This window comes from Coturnix japonica, chromosome 5 (genome assembly GCF_001577835.2).
Source record: "Coturnix japonica isolate 7356 chromosome 5, Coturnix japonica 2.1, whole genome shotgun sequence".
Lineage (NCBI taxonomy): Eukaryota > Metazoa > Chordata > Aves > Galliformes > Phasianidae > Coturnix > Coturnix japonica.
In genome coordinates this window covers 49,124,714-49,140,969 of record NC_029520.1, presented here as the reverse complement: position 1 = coordinate 49,140,969, position 16,256 = coordinate 49,124,714, and the positions used below count along the sequence as shown (strand labels likewise).

Genomic DNA, 16,256 nt, shown 5'->3' with positions numbered 1-16,256 from the left:
GGGTGTTTCTGGTGTGTTTTTGAGCAGCGGTACCAAGGGAAACAAAAACAACCTCAGTGCCCTGAGACCATGCTTAGAATTCAAATTAGATTTGGGCTCTAAGAGACGTTTTCTTTTTCTGTTTGTTAATGGTTTGTGGTTTTGGGTTTTTTTTCTCATCCTCGATACTGTCATTGAAGTTCTGGAAGCAGGGCAGAGCTAAATCAGTGTAGAGGAACAGGATTTGGATGGAATCTGTACTCCCAGAGTAGGGAACTGGGAAATCCCATACCCCATATGTGTACAGCATCTTGCATGACTGGAGCGAGTCACTGGGAAATTCAGGGAATAATGGGTTCAAATCGGGCAGATTGAACTCAAACTGAGGTCTTCTGCTTCTTGGGCAAGCAAGTCCAATTGGGCATGGATTTGCTTGTGGGCAGGAAGGACATGCAGAAGGGGGGAATTACTGCTGGATGGTTTTAGGCCACTTTATCTCAATCCAAATAAAAGTTTTGCTTTGGTTACGATCCTTTCTTCCCCTCTCCCTCAAGAATTCTATTTCTCAGAGCTCTACCCAAAGCAACAAATGTATGCCAGAGGAGCACTGGCCCATAGCACTAGTGCTATGCAACCTGTGCCTGTTAAAGGAACTCTTTCACATACTGTGCTATCAGCAAAGTAATCACCAATGTCTGAAGACGAAGAGGCTGTGAAAGAGGAACTTAGTGAGCAGGCAGGGAGCAGAGACTGCTGGACCGTATCTTTTACGCTGATAGTGCAGCTGGGATTTGCTTTGTTACAGCACGTTGACGTTTTGAATTTGTGAATTGTTACTAGCAAAAAGTGCTTGTGCAAAGAAAGCGGCTTTCCAGGCAGCTGGAGGCTTGGGGATTAAGCTGAGTGAATTGCAAAATGAAATACAACCCTCTTGTTTCCCATAAGCAGGGTGATATTTTGGCTGCGTGTTTCACTTGCTTCGCGTATGTCTTTTTCAAATGCAGTGCAGTCACACTGTTTGTAGCAGGAGGGCTTGTTTTGGAGGGGGGAAGGAAGGGACATAGAGAGAACTGGAGCTCAATAGTGGAGTAATGGGAAGTAAGTTCTCATGACAGGGAAAGCTGCAGGGATTTTCTTTGATGTTAGATGAGGAGAGGAGGACAAAGTCTATTGAGTCACTCCATGGAATAGTCTTCTGAAGTCACAGTGGTTGGCCTGAAGGTTTGGAAATTTGGGTGAGGATTTGCAGCTTGGATGTTTTTGCTCTCCGAGCCAAGTGACAGCATTGGTACTTAACATTCCCCAGTTCTGCCCTGGGGAAGTGTTAACAGTGCTCTGCCTTCTGCACCCTGAGTTTCTGCACCTGTCGTAGCTGAATTCAGTGAAGCTGAGGTTGTCTCTTAGCATTTGTGTACCAACCTCCAGTCATAATGTCAGCTCTGAGGTGCTTCTGGTCCAGCTGAAATACTGCTTTGAAAAGTGAGGCTTGGGCATGTGGCTGGGTGTTCTGGGCACACAAATCAGACTGATGCCCGTTTGCCCTCCAACTGGTTCAATACAGGTACTTTGGAGAAAAGCACCACCAGAGTTAAGCAAAAAGAGTGATTCCCCTTCTGAGTGGTTTTCTTGTGAAAAATAAACATAAGGCAAGAGAAGAGGAAGATGCAGAGGAAGCTGGCTGTGGTTTCAGTAGTCCGGCACAGGTAGAACAGCACAGGGTAGCACTGCAGCAGGACGATTAGCACGATGAGCATTATTGTAAGGATTGGGAGAGATGGAAAGATTGGCAAACCTCAGTTGAGAAAGCAAACCTGTGCCATATCTCAGAGAAGAAATGACGTCAGCAATACAGTGAAAAGGATGCAAAAGCAAAACTTGAAGTTTTATCTGTTTTTCTAGAGAATAATAGCCTGGAAGTGATGCTGAGTCAAAAGGGAAGTGCTCTGGTTTTAGTTTCTGCTGCTTTGTGTCACTGAGTTCAGTTCTCCCCTCTGGCTCATGTGGCATTCTGTGAACTCTGCCACTACTACTGAGGTGTGAACACCCACCCCATGCTCCCTTAGGCTTTGCTTTTGCAGCCTTGCTTCAAATCCCCTTTGTATTGCTAACATCAAGCATCTGTGAATCAGTGCTTCAAGTGTAGATGTGGAGGTAATGATGCTCTGAGGGTCAGCTGAAGCCAGGTCAGGCTCTGAGCCCAGCTGCTGTGGGCACATGTTTGGCTTTTGGAGCACAAGGTGATGGATTTGGGATTTCGTGCCTGGCTTTTATCAGCAGCCAGGAGCGAGATGGTGTGGGAGCATCAGGAGGGGAAGTGGTTGAATGGCCTCCAGACAGCCTTGACACCTGATTTAGAAGGAACAGCCTCTTGTCCCATTTCTGTGAGCCCATGACAGACCAAAGACAAGAAACTCAAGCATTTCTGTTAGTTCCTTGGCTCTTCTGGCTTGCTTTTGCAGCTAGAACTTAGAGTGGTATTCAGTACCATGAGCTCTCCAGCTGGGGAGGGGTGAATCATGCATATGGCTGGAAATGGGGCCAAATTCTGCCTTAAAACAAGAGGTTGGCTTAGAGAGTATGAGTAGTCAATTGTAGTAGTGCTTTCTGATGGTTGTTTTTTTTTATATTCATATATAGAACGATGTCAAATAACAGTAGAAGAAGTGTGGACATGTTAGAGTTTTATTCTTCCCTATATCTGCAAGTAGTGCTAGGCCAGGAAAAACTAAATGTTCTGTGTTCCTTCCCCTTCTTCCAGTGGAAATGAGCAGTGTTTTTCTTCATTTCACTACAGCTGCGAGTGGTGATTCTGCATGAGATATAAATGTTACTTACTATTATTTTTGTGCATGGAGGAGTTCAATTCAAGAGTACATGGGGAGTACAGATTGAGGATGATAATCTCCCACTTAGGATCTTCAGTTAACCCACGTGCCCAGAGCACAAGGCAGGTCTGTCTGGCTGAATGCAGGATAACTGCTCCAGCAGAGCCCTTGGAGATTTGGGCTATGCTGCAAGAGCTTAGTGTAACAGGCTGAGAGGGATGGAAATTGGAGAGAAACAAAACAAAATACCCCCAGGGCACTCCACACAGACATGGCAGCAGAAAGCAAAGTGAGGACTGAGATGAGCTGCAGGAGGAGTGAACTGCATGGTGAGGGGATTGCATTGAGAACAAGTCTTGGTGAGCTTCCCTTTTGTGTGTGCTTTAGCTTATCTTTCAGGAAGGTTTTCTGGTCGGTGAGCACTCAGAGCTGAACCAGACTGGCCCCAAGGCTGTAAGTAACTTGAAAATGTCATTAATGTGGAGAGAAGGGAGAGGCCAGGATTCTTGCAGCAGAAAGACTTAGAGGCAGATTTTAACATAATCTAAGCAAACAGCCTGCAGTGACAGAGAAGTGGAAGGAAAGAGCTGGTTTTTAGCCATCTGAGTGGAGAGATGTGCGTGCTCCAAGCTGCCTGCTCTCCACAGCCACTCCCTGAATGTCAGCATGGAAGATGAAGTTTTCTGAGCTGTTCTTAGGAGATGTTCCTTCTCTTCATGCTCTGTGTTTGCTTGCAGTCCAGCACACCTGGATGCTGGGAGGTCAGAACTAGTAGGAACTGTCATCAGCTCAGACACTGTGGTAGGTGTCTGAATCCTCCCTGCGTGCTGCAGCAAGCAGTGCATGACTCAGAGCACCTTTGCTGTACTTGGCTTGGCACATCCAAGCACAATATGCAATTGCTTCCCACTGCCTTTATGCCTTGCCTTTTCCCTCAGCCCTGGGCAGTCAGTTTGGCTGCAGTGTGAGCAAGGCCAGACCTTTGTGTTGTTGTCCTCTTTCCTCACCTAAATGCTGAGGAGGTGTAAAGCAAAGCAGCCAGGTGGTGATGGTATAATGTTGTCCACGTTTCTTGTTGTCTGCTGCACAAGGCACATGGCTCTTCTTTGCCTTTGCATCCTGCAGATCTGAGCCGGGCTCTTTCAAACGGATGGAAAAATGCACATAATCTGTTCCACATGCAGCGCTGGAATAGTCAGAATGAAGCTGGTTTTTGAATGAACCAGATGCTGGGAGTGTTTTTTAAACAAAGATTAAAAGGAAAAGGAACAACACAGTGGTGGACCCACTGAAATCAAAGAGGGAGCGAGATGGGCTCGTTGCTTTATCCTCAGAGCCGAGGAGCCAGCTAACAGAGGCAGATATTAAAAATGCCTTCATATATTCCAATAAATTATTCTCCTTGGCATCCCTTCAGAGCTGGCCGGCTCCATAAATCCCTTTCACAGTTTGATTAAGCTTTGGCTGTCACACTCGGGCAGATATTTGAATCTCTGTGAAACCCTATGCCGGATCTGTGTAAACATTTCTGCTTTGTTTTGTTTTCAAAAATGCTTTCATCTTGCATTTCCTGGTTGGCTCTGGAGCCTCTGCAGGAAAAGCAGGACCCTGGAGCCGGTAGTTTCCCAAGCAAGAAGGAATTCTGCAGCTTTAAACGATCTCTCTTGTCTGAACCATTTATGCAGTAAACATGTGGTGTGGTTAAGTGACAGGGCCGAGTGAGCTCCGCCACAGATTGCCGTCTTGCCTCTTTTGCCTGAGCTTGCATCTCCATTACTATAATGTCCTGTCCCTTTGCCGTGTAATTCTTAAAAAGCAATCAGTGTTCCCCAGTGATTTTAATCTCTTCTGCTGATTGATCACACCCCTTTCCGATACGTTCCTCTTCCCCGCAGTAATAGCTTCATGCTTCTGAATAATTCACAGTGAAGGAAAGCTAATGCCATCCGTGTCTAGCCTGCCAAAGCCAAATTCATCTTGAAGTTGTCATCAGATCTTTTACCTTTCCTTTCTCAATAGGCTGAAATTGGCTTCTTATTTAAGCCCACAGCGTACAGGCTCAGATTTGCTTCCCAACAAAAGCTCCTAACCCTGCCTATTGTTGTAGCAATTATGATTCATCCATCTCTTTCCTGCCAGAGATTTAAAATAAAAAGAAAAAAGTGGTCTTCGTTGTGCCAACTTTCCACTTTCTTTTTGTCTGCTTGCTCTTGGTGCATAGGAAGAGGTAATTCTTGTGGCCAAGCCTAAAACTTGTGGCCTGGGCTGACTGCTCAGCTCTGCCATGGATAGACATGGTGATTATAGACCCTCAAGAGTGTTTTGGTGGAGTTCATTAAAGTGTAATCTTGGGGAAGGGCCAAGAATTCCCTTGAGAACCCAGCCTCCACCTGGACATGGGAATAACCACTCCTTGCTTGCAGCTGGGGCCATCTCTGCCCATGGAGAGACAGTGCATCCAACTGGGGGGTCTCAGCGCTCCCCTCGGGGCCATAAATCTCCACTTGTCCCGGCTATTCAGGGCTGTAGCTCTTTCTGTCCACTCGTCCTCCCAGTGTTGACCTTTCTGACCCACCGTGTCTTTTCAGGAACTTTGAAATTAAAAGAATTGAAATATAACCACGACCATGAAAGAGTTCCTTTGAAGTGTTTTCCTGTGATTTTTTTTTTCTTTTTTCTTTTTTTCCCTAATTGGCCTTTACAGGTTTGTCTGGGGCACTTTAGTCCCCTTTGTACTTGACCCTATGTAAATAGGCCACCCAGGGTTGTGTAATAAATTCCCGGCTCCTCTTGACAAGACTATCAGAAAAGGATTAATTGTTTTCTCGTGCAACCCTAGGGAGATCTTAGAGCTGGTTGAAAGGAGAGTGGGATCATGCTCCTGTCTGTTAATGAGTGCGCTGCTCATTCCCTCTGCACGTTTGTGTTACTCTGATTGATGTATTGATTTAGTAATTGACCTGCGTATCCCCGTGGTGTCTCCATAATCCAACTGGGGCACTTTAACAGCAGCAGCTTAATATCGAAGCTCCAAGCAGCCCATACAGCGGGTGATCCATGCGGGAGTTGGGTTGTGCCCATTCTTTCTCAAAACACAGATTGGTAGAGTGACATCTTGACTCAAACCTGTGTTAAATAATCTGATGACTAAAGTTAATTTCTCTGTATTATTTATTAGATGAGTACCAAAGTCAGGAGTGTCGAAAATGAGTAGCTATCATCAGGGCCCTGTATAAAGCTCCTGCGTCTGGTGTTTGTGGCCTTTTCATTCTGCATTAGTGTGGATGAGTTAAATTGGGTGGGAGGAGGCAGGGAGGCAGATTCCAACACAGCAAGGAAGTTTGTAGCTATTCAAGCAGTATTATTTTTGGCCCAAGTCTCACCTAATGATGGTGAGCAAAGTTGAACCTCCAGGAAATGTGGAGCCAGGTGCGCTTATCCCATATTTGAGGTGCTCTGTCTACCTTAGTTTATTTAGGAGCAAGGCTGACAATTGATTTTTACCTCTCTTCCCATTGCTTTTTTACCTGGAGAGGGAAATAACCAGGCTGTGCTACAACAGCTATGGAAGGTGGTAGGAGCCTTGCCCAAGTGAGCAAAAGTGCAAAGCTGGCTCAAAAGAGCAGCTTTTCATTGAAGGAAAAAAGGAGGAATAAAAAGGTCTCTCTGCTATTAAAAAGCCTCTTGACTTCCAGTAATAAAAAATAATACAGATGTTGACAACCAGAGCCATAGAGCCATCTTTCTTTTCTTTGTTAGGGGTGGGTGAGGGGTAGTGAAACCTCAGACTGCAGGTCTGCTTGCCTTACATAACGGGCAAGCAAATTGTTTTCAAACTGCAGCATTCTGTCAGGAGATTCTTAGAGGGAAGCCTTAATTAGAGCAATTGCCCTATTTATGTAACGACTCCCTTTTGTCTGAGATCAAATGGATCTTTGAGAAATCTTATTTCCTTTTGAGTGTATTTCTGCCCTGTTAGTTCAGCATATGAATCCTAATGAACATAGCGTGTTTGGTACCTCGAGATATCCCTGCTGTCCCTCATTACTAGAGGGGAGACTGTAGGGCTTTACCCTTCTGTGCTGCTGCTCCGCACTTTAATAGCAACACAAGAAACACCAACAGGTGGGAAAAGTTAATGCCATGAACTGACGAATCTCTCTTGCTTCTATCAGCTTGGGATTGATGACTGCATGGGCACTGCCCTGAAGAAATTGACTAAAAGTCCACTTCTACACTGGTGGATAGTGATAGGGTGAGGATGGGGGGGGTGGTTTGAACTAAAAGGTGGGAGATTTAGGTTAGATGGTCGGGAAGTTTTTCAGTCTGAGGGTAGTGAGGCCCTGGCAGTGCTGCCCAGAGCTGTGGGTACCCCATCCCTGGAGGGGCCCAAGGCCATGGATGTGGCCCTGTGCAACCTGGGCCGGTGTCTGATCCAGTAGTTCACAACCTTGCCTGTATCAGGTGGGTTGGAGCTGGATGATCTTCACGGCCCCTTCCACCCCAAGCCATTCTGTGGTTCTATGATTCTGTAGTTCTGTGAAGACTTTGAGAAGCTGTCACGGTGAGGATATGGGGCTGAAGATCTGCTGTCATACCTATGGCAGGCTGCCGTGGGCTCAGCAAAGCAAAGCAGGAGTTCCTCTGGTTCCATCCTCCCAATCTGCAAAATGGGGAATATCGTGGGCTTGAGTTTAACAGATGCTTTGCTCAGGGGCAGTGCTTTCTCTTTCAAGGTGAATGTGCTCTGCCAAGTGCAACAGAGTGCTGGGGGGGAGCTGGGACATCCAAGATGTTCTTTCACACAAGAAATTACAATGGACTCCCCTTCCAGATGGCTGACAGTGTGAAAGGAATGATTGTATTCCTGGAGTGCATTTCTTCTGTGGAGGGGTCTGGGTTTGTTCCTGTTTTCCTAGAACACGAAGGAACTTCGTGTAATCTATTCACTGTAATATTACTCACAGCTTGAGTTATCCTGATGCAATTAGCATGCAAACAAATTGCATAAAAATGCATCAGAATATCACTATTGAGAGAAGGAACCTGTAAATTCTAGGAAATGAACACCTGCAAACATCTGCCTTGTTCAAACATCCCTTCACAGATCTACAAGCCATTGCATTCATTTGCACACGCTGCCTCTTGAGACGGGTGCAGCGGTGCTGGAGAAGCACAGTACAGCCCTGTTCTTGTAGCTAGGGGACTCCAACCCTTCCCAGCATGGTCCCATCAGCTTCCACGCTCCCTCACCTGCCCATGGGCCGAGCTCCCAGAGCTGACGCAGATTTTTCCCCCTGCTTGGCACTGCTGTTTCTGCATTTTTTCCTTGTAACTTCACACAAGGGCTGATCTCCACCTCTTCGCTTCTTGTCGTGGCTTGCTGCATTTTTTCTTTCAGTAAATGTTTTCAAATGGTTTCATGAAGTCATGGTTTTGGCTCTTTCCTGCTGCTGGATTTGGCTGTGCTGTTGCTGAGGGGTTAGTTGAGGTCACTGAGAGCCCTGCTCCAGTCTGCCCTAAGGGACCCAGCCCAGGGGTGCTCTTTGCAGTCCCCATGGCTGGATGTGATCACAGCTAAGGCCTGGTGACCAGGTTCAAGCTGAACACTGCTTGACCTGCTATTGATTTTGCTGGGAGTGATGACATGTTTCTTTTTGCTAAGGAACATTTCTAGTTTGCTTTGTTGGTGTTACTGTTGGACTTCTTTCTGTGTTTCTTCATTGGACTTAGCGTACCAGAGGGTGACGTTCATTATGGATTCTGCAAAATTAGAGATAATAAACACTGGGAGATTAAATTTTTGCCATGAAAAACTTTCTGCAGAACATCTTCTTTCACCACCTGCAAAAACACTGGAGAGTTGTACTTGGAAGGACACTTATTGCTAACCAACCTGAGCTTAGCTGTGAAGCAGGAGTCTGACCCTGGCCTTCCTGGGGATGCCAGGAGCAGCCAACACTTTGTAAGGCTTTTTCCAGCCCCAGAGCCTGGCTGTTTCTGAATGCAGCTAAAGGTGAGCTGCATTTCCAAAAAGCTTTCCCCTGCACAGCCTGCCCTTGGGCAGAGGGCAGCATCTGTGCTCTGGACACACATCTCTACGTGTCCTGCTGCTGATTGCTTCTGAGGTGCTGCTTACATGGTCAGAGCTGTAGGTACAGGCTCCAGGTACTTATTTCAGAGATAAAAGCTGGGCTGGTCATTAAGCTCTTCAGAAATCCCTAGTTCTTTGTTTTCTATGCCCTAAGTGCCAACAGATACCAGAGCCGTTTTGAGACAGGCCTTCAGATACTGCCCTGTTGCAGCAGCAGAATGTCACTGCTGCCTCAGGTAGAGAGAGAGAGGAGTTCGTGGACTTTAAGCTTTGGGAGGTCATTAAATTCTTCTTTCTTTCAGACCTGCACAATACAAACTGCATCATCCAGGTTTTTTTTGTCAGTGCAGTAATTTCTGGTGAATTCAGGTAGGGTTTGAGTGGGTTTGCTATATGTTCCAGTGGAAACTGACTTCAATAATGCCATATATTGATTTATGTCTCTCATACAGTACAGCAGGTACAAAACCAGTTCCCATGCACAGATGCAGTGAGGAGGTCTCAGCGCACTGTACAGTACATTTATCAGGGTTGGGAAGTAACGATAAGAGGTTATTCTTTGAAATGATATCCTACCCTCTTGTTGAAGTAAGTTGTTAGAGTTTGACTCCTATGAAAGAGAAGCCTCTTCATGTCACACTGATACTCCTTATAGAGCACACTGCATATATACACTCCATTAGCTCACTTCAGAGGGCTGCACTATTTGAGGAAGAAGCTATTGGGAGTTTAAAAAACCTCGCCAAAGTGTTTTGGGTGCTGGTGGGTCACTCTAGCACCCTGCTTTTATAGATGAAGAGGGGCAGCAGTGCTGAGCATGTGCCTGGTGGCTAGGGATGGCGCTGCTTGATTGGGTATCCTGTCCATCAGCTTACTGCTTTTGTGATGAGGATTAATGCAGAGAGTTTACGCTGCAGCCCAGCATCACTCTCAGCCAGTGAGGAGAACGTGTTCCAGCAGTGGGTAAGTTTGAAGTGTTCGCTCACCTCCTGCCTCCTCTGTACAGCAAACGTGGAGCAGATGGAGCCTAGAGTTGCCTGATGCCTGGTGTCAGCTGAGGTTTCTCAGTACACAGGTTGAGTGCACAAATCAGAGCTAGCTGGGCAGCCCTAAATAGCCTTTGTTTTGACTCCTAAGTTTTGTTTTTTCAGAGCCCAAAACAGCCCACCTCAAGGAATGGCTCTTGGCTAATCCTTATCCTAACAAAAGGGGTGTTTTAAGTAGTGAGGAATGCATTTACGTTGGCTCTCAGCTTGTTGCATCGGATGCCTTTGCTTGGTGCAATTTTGGCATCACTTTGAACAAAGCAAGCAAATAGGAATGTAAACACACTTTTATATCTCAGGGCCCTGAACTGGTCTGGGAATGAGCAGTCCAGTTTAGGTTTTGGTCTCTTATGGTTGAGCACGAATGAGAACCTGAGAAAAAAACAAAACAAAAACAACAAAAAACATGTTAACTTTCCAGAGATTAAATCTTACATGATTTTTCCTTACACAGATGTTTAGCAAAAGCTTCCTGGTGTAATGGTGCCGGTGGTAGGTCAGGAGCCAGGAGACATGGGCTTATTCCCAGCTCTTTCTCTCCTCTTTGTCTTGTCTTTTGGATTCTTTCAGTCTTTACCGCTTCCAAAACCAGCGAGCTCTGATCTCGTTTGAGCTTTCTAGATGTTCCAGCAATGCAAATCAGAGCCAGTGAGGTGCAGATCTCCATCTGTGGGGACAGAGATCTGGGCAGGGAATTACTAGAGAAATATGGGCTTACCAGGAGATTTCTGGCCTGTTTTGCAAACCAAAGAAGTTTAGTTAAAGACTTGCAAAGGCTTGTTTGAATTAAGTCTCTGAGCAATTTTGGTTGGACGTATTTCTAGTTTGGAAACCAAAATATTGTCCGGAGAACAGAATTACACAGAAATTTTGGGCCAGAGTCCCTTGGGAAACAAATTGTGTTTGTTTTCTGTTGGTAGGAAGGGACAAAAATGGGTTGAAAGGGTCAGGAGAAAACAGAAATTGTACTGTTCCTTTGGCTTGGCCCTGAGAAAGCTGTGTGAGTGAAGAATCCAGGGAGAACACACAGACACCCCAGCTGGAGGGAGCCATGCTAGTTTGTTCCTGTCCTGGTGGTGGCTCTTGCAACCTGGATGCACTCAGCAGTGCTTTGTATTGATGATTTGGTGTGAGACGGTGGAAAACAGCTCTGCTGTAGGGAATACAGCAGCAGTACCTGTCCTGAGAGGGGTCAGGATGGGGGGAGGTCACATTGGAGCTGGGCTTTAGTGCCAATTTAGCAGATTCTGGGGTTCTGCGAGGTCTCTGAGCTGCAGATATCCCCTCCTCCTTGTCTCTGAAGGCCCCTTCAGACAGAGCACTGGGGAGTGCTCCAGCAGTCTTCTTTCTTCTCCCTGTCATCTCTCTAGGCAGGGAATGACCAGACTTTATCCTGTTGACCTAGGAGAGTTTGTCCCTGCTGAAAAGCTCCTGCAGTCAGAAACAAGTTGGCTTCTTGCTGCATCTCCCCTTCATTTCCCCACAGCCCAGATGTAACAGACTTGGTCATTCCCAAAACAGTGACCGATTGTCTGGTTTGGCTGGTTCAGCTGTTTGCTAAACATAATGCTCTTTCATCTTCGAGGAAATCGTCTGGACACCTCCACCAGAGTGGGGCTTGCTTTATGTTGCTGTTTCAATAGGCAAATAAAAGCAGCTATTTTCCCAGCTTAAATATAACCTGGTTTCTCCGATGAATTAGAAATACTTGAGGGGAAGGAAAAGATTGTGTTACTGGGTTTCTAAGAACTAGAATCCTGAGTTAACAAGCACAGTAGCTCTTTTCCTGCCTTGGGAAAGGATTCTTCTTCTCCCCCAATATTTCCCTTCCCTTTAAGAAATATCTGTAGCACTCACACTTCATCATTCCTTTTTGGGACCTAACGAGGGCAGCCACCAATGCTGTCTCACACTGTGTGCATGGTCTATGGCTTTTGTTTTGTTCCTTAGGTAAATCAGGGTGCTTTGGCTGAAGTTTCAGATTTCTTTTTGCAAGTAGAAGAGTAAAGCATGTTATAAAAGGGAACCCTCTTTTGGAGTTTCAACACTGAGAGGAGGACAGTCACCTGCAAGTATTCTGCTCAAGGTTTTGGGAACTCTGAAAGCCAATGCTTCGCTGGTTTTCCTCTGTTTCCTAAGATGACAGGAAGGAAAGCGTAGGCTTCTGGCTGCACTTCAGCGGGCTGAGGCTTAGGAAAAAGACACAGCTCAGGACAGGCTCTCATCCAAAGCCTGGCTGGCGGGTGAGCAGCACGGAGTGAGAGCTTCCTCAGAAATTAACACTGAAACAAATAACACCCCAGACACCGTGTAACATCTATAACGTTACAAGCAGCAAACTTCATCTTTCTTTTCTTGTTGTGGTTACCAAGGTTTTGACTGAAATAATGTGACCAGGGAGAAATACACCCAGATTTCTTCCTCTAGAGAATGAGTCAAGTTCCTTGCATGCAGTTCCAGTACAGTGAAATTGAGAAGTCTGGCCAGCAACTGGGTTCAACAGGAAAGCTGAGGACAAGCTTTTGTGCCACCTCTAATAGGTCTTTCTCCTGTGACCCTGCCGGACAGGAGGAAACAAACAGCCCTTTTTGTTTTGCAGTTCATGACGAAGAACCCCAGCATGCGGTTGGGCAGCACAGCGCTGGGTGGTGAGAGCGCGATCCTGCGGCACCCCTACTTCAAAGAGCTGGACTGGGAGCTGCTGAACCAGCGCCAGATGGAGCCACCATTCAGACCCCGAATTGTACGTGGGAAGGAGGGGTGGGGGAAAGAAAGGGGCCTGGTTTTGTTTTGTCTCTTCTGGGGTTTTTAAGCGGGTTTATTGCTGCAACATTCAAAAGGTGGAGGAGGAAGTGCAGCCTTGACTCAGAAGCCCTGGTCTGGGAAGCAGGAGGTGGGTCTCTGGTCTCGACTTGGCTGCTGGTTGGATAAGTGACGTTGTCCAGATTGCTTTTCCTCTCCACAATGGATTTTCAAAGTCAGCTCGGTGCCAGAAGAAGCAGGTTTGTAAAAGCAGGTGCTGCAGGTCAGGCACCTAACTACCCTTTGCCTTGCCCACATGTAAAACAGCATAAGTAATCCCCATTCTGCCTGCTCCACCAGCAGTGCTGCCCATTTTCCCAGTGGTTCCACATGTCCCTCTGCCATGTTCTTTCCTGTGGAGAGTCTTTCCAAGGTCCTCTCTATGGCTTCACTACCTGTAAAGTTATCATTTAGGCTGGCTGTGTCTCATGCTGTGGTCACACTGCTGGCTCTTAATGGCGGTGGGCAGCTTGGTCCTGCTCCATAATGCTCAATGAGTGCAGGATAAAGCATCCTGGGGAACTGCAGCAGTACAATATTAACCACTTGATTATTTTTTAACCTTAATCAAAGACTAAGGGATCCTGCTTAGCACATCCACGATCTAGGCCAAATCTGGAAACATTAGACTGAAATGTTAATAAAACGTCTTGTTCTGGATGCAGAAAAAACACATGCCTTGTCAAAATGTGTCACAAACCCAATTTGTGTGTGTACACTGTAAACAGTCCCACTTTGTCTGGTAAAGCCAGGAGTCCAACACCTGGAGTCAAGCCATTTATCTTCCTGTAGGACAGAGTCATCGTGCAAGTTTAATGACTGCATGTAGGGGAGTGTACCCCCCAGCAAGCCCAGCTGAGGCACTGCAGATGTGGAAGGACTGTATGGAGTCAGCTAACTGGAAACACTGCTGATGGACCATTTTGAATGGCTTGATTTGTGCTAACATTGGAGGAAAGGAACTGATTTATGTGCCCTGTCCTGCTGTATCAAGGCAGGCAACCTGTCAGCAGCAGTATCAGTTAAATCAGTGAGAGGTTTGTCAGAAGCCTGCAAAGACTCTAAAAGGCTTTACACTGTAAGAGGCTCTGAGGGGCACTCAGCTGCTCCCGGTCCTGCCCTAGAAAAATCTCTCTGTAAGCTTTGTGGAGGTAATGGTTCGTTGCACTCAAAACTAAAGATGCAAAGCGAGTATCAAGCAGGCGATGCACACTTGTGACGTCTCTTCCCTTTGTCTTTTCCATTTGACAGAAATCCAAAGACGACGTGAGCAACTTTGATCCCGACTTTATAAAAGAGGAGCCCATTCTGACTCCCATTGAAGAAGGAATTCTTCCAATGATAAACCAGGATGAATTTAGAAACTTTTCATTCACAAGCCCAGAACTGCAGCAATAGTTACGACTCTGAGGAAAGGCTGCTTAGAGAACTGGGGGGAATGAAATGAAAACCAGGTTTACCAGAAATTTCATTCTCAAGAAGTAACAGTGCACTGACTTTACATGATACAGCAGCACCACCGTCAACATTACCTTAATGTGAAATCAAAACCTTCCTGTGTTTGTAGGATTTATTCAGCTCTTGGATCAAATATCGACAGGGTGGAACAAATGTGATATTGTAAATAGCTGCTGCAGACGGAGATTTGGATGCTGAGCTGGTTGGCTCAGCCTGAATGTTATCGCTTGCGGCGAATTCGAGTTGACATGAGCACGAAACAAGTGTCTTGCTGCTCTGAGCCTAACAGACTTGTAATAATTGTCATTGCTTGCAAGGCTGTTTTGTGGAGTCCCAGCACTGTCCAGCATTTGAGAGCCATGATCCAGCATCCCGTGGCCTGATTGAACCAGATATTCTTGCTGACTTTACCCATTTCTGAAGTATTTATTTCTTTCCGAAGGACAAATGACTCTCTTCGTCGCTGTTTGGGTTTGCAAGTGAAATATTTCATTGTGCTGACTGGCAGAAGGAAAAAAAAAAAAAGCGCCCTGTGCCCACACAGATTCTTCCAAATCAAAGGGAAGTCACGTGCTCGTTGTGTTTTACTGCTGGTGCGATATGAAAAGTTTCAGTGTTGCATTCTGTGAAATGCCTTTTTACGTCACGCATCTTCAATGCTCCATTCTTTGCCTCCCAGCTGTTTTCGACTATAATGTAACCAGTAAAACCTTACTGTTTATTTAGGCCCGCTCTATTTAATTATGCTATACAGAGCCCCTTTTGTGGGTTTAGTGCCTCATTAAAATTTTGATCCCAAGTGGTATCGCTTAATTGATTGGTAGCGTTATTGTGATGGGAGCTGCAAAGCTGGGAAATCCCTTGAAGGCGAAGTTGTTGACCAGTAGGTAACGTAAAAGGATGACTTTCTCCCATGAGAATGATAAGCCTTATCTAAGAAAATGGTGACTTGGTTTGTCTTAGATTTAAGGGCTTATTACTCACAGGGGCACTTTTCAGTTGCAGCCTCAAGCCTCTGCCAGGCAGACAGAGGCAACTTTTTAGTGCTGTTAGGAGGAAACCAGACAGAAGTCGGACTGTGAGATATTTCTGTGATTTCCCTGCTCCTCTGAGAGCTGAATGATTTTCCTGTGCCTCCATGGCACAACTTTGCATTCTGTGCTCACCTTGAAGCTGTTATTATCAGGATTATAACCTCTTCTTGGGCTGATAAGTTACTGGAGAAGAAGAAGGATTTCAGACTTCTTGTCATAAGGGATTTGACTTTACTTATCCTTACTTTTGCCTTTTACTTCTACCCCTGAGCCATCCACTGAACTCTCGGGCATAGGTGTTGTTACCTTTGGATTCTTTTTGCCTTTGTGTTTGTGCATCGTACCACACCTCCCTCTTTATTTCCTGCATTTTCTCTATAATCTAAGCATGGCTTCATCCTCTGGTCTCCTTCCTTCTGTGGACATATTCTGGCTGTATTGCAACCAGTCAGGCTCTCGGGCCTGTGCTGATCTGTAGATAGCCAGCTTCATCATAATGGGGCAAGAGAGGAAGAAGGACAGGTGTGTGTGAAGGAAAGAAGAGTGGAAATCTAGAAAACTAATCCAAGAGCCAGCTGTGCAAATTAGCTTGAATTGCTTTCTCACGTAGGAAGAAGTGATACGGGAATGAACGTATTTGTGTGCAGGGGTCACTGTGGCACCTCACCAACTTGTGTGTTAAGCACAGTGTTTGGTGTTGTTAAGCAGCCCCAGCATTACTGACTGCTGCACTGCTGACTTCCCAAGGGGTAGTTGCAGCAAATCTGACCACCAAGAGTTGGAACACCAAAACTTTTGATGCAACCTTCTATGAATTTTGTGAGTTTCTTGATTCACTCTCTGTTGAGGATTATGAACGAGCCATCCCACTTTGGAGATCAGTGCCGGAGAACAGTAAGTGACAGTTGGTTTTGCCAACATGTTGGTGATATCCCAGGTTTTCATTGGTTGTGCTTTCCTTGGGGCTCAGGAGACCTCCTGGAATGATTCCTCTTCCAGGTGCCATAGTTTTGTCTTC

The 16,256-nt window shown here is 46.0% G+C and overlaps 1 protein-coding gene across 4 annotated transcripts in view; it reads left to right on the top strand.

Annotated features, from left to right (window-relative positions):
* Positions 1–15,017, top strand: part of PRKCH (protein kinase C eta) — a 160,434-nt gene extending 145,417 nt beyond the window's left edge. For all 4 annotated transcript variants that reach the window (XM_032444971.1, XM_015865795.2, XM_015865796.2 and 1 more), the window contains 2 exons: positions 12,544–12,687; positions 13,998–15,017. In XM_032444971.1, coding sequence (XP_032300862.1) covers positions 12,544–12,687; positions 13,998–14,144 — 291 coding nt within the window. In that variant the 3' untranslated portion in view covers positions 14,145–15,017. The remainder of the gene's footprint in view (positions 1–12,543; positions 12,688–13,997) is intronic.
* Positions 15,018–16,256: the final 1,239 nt, after the last annotated feature.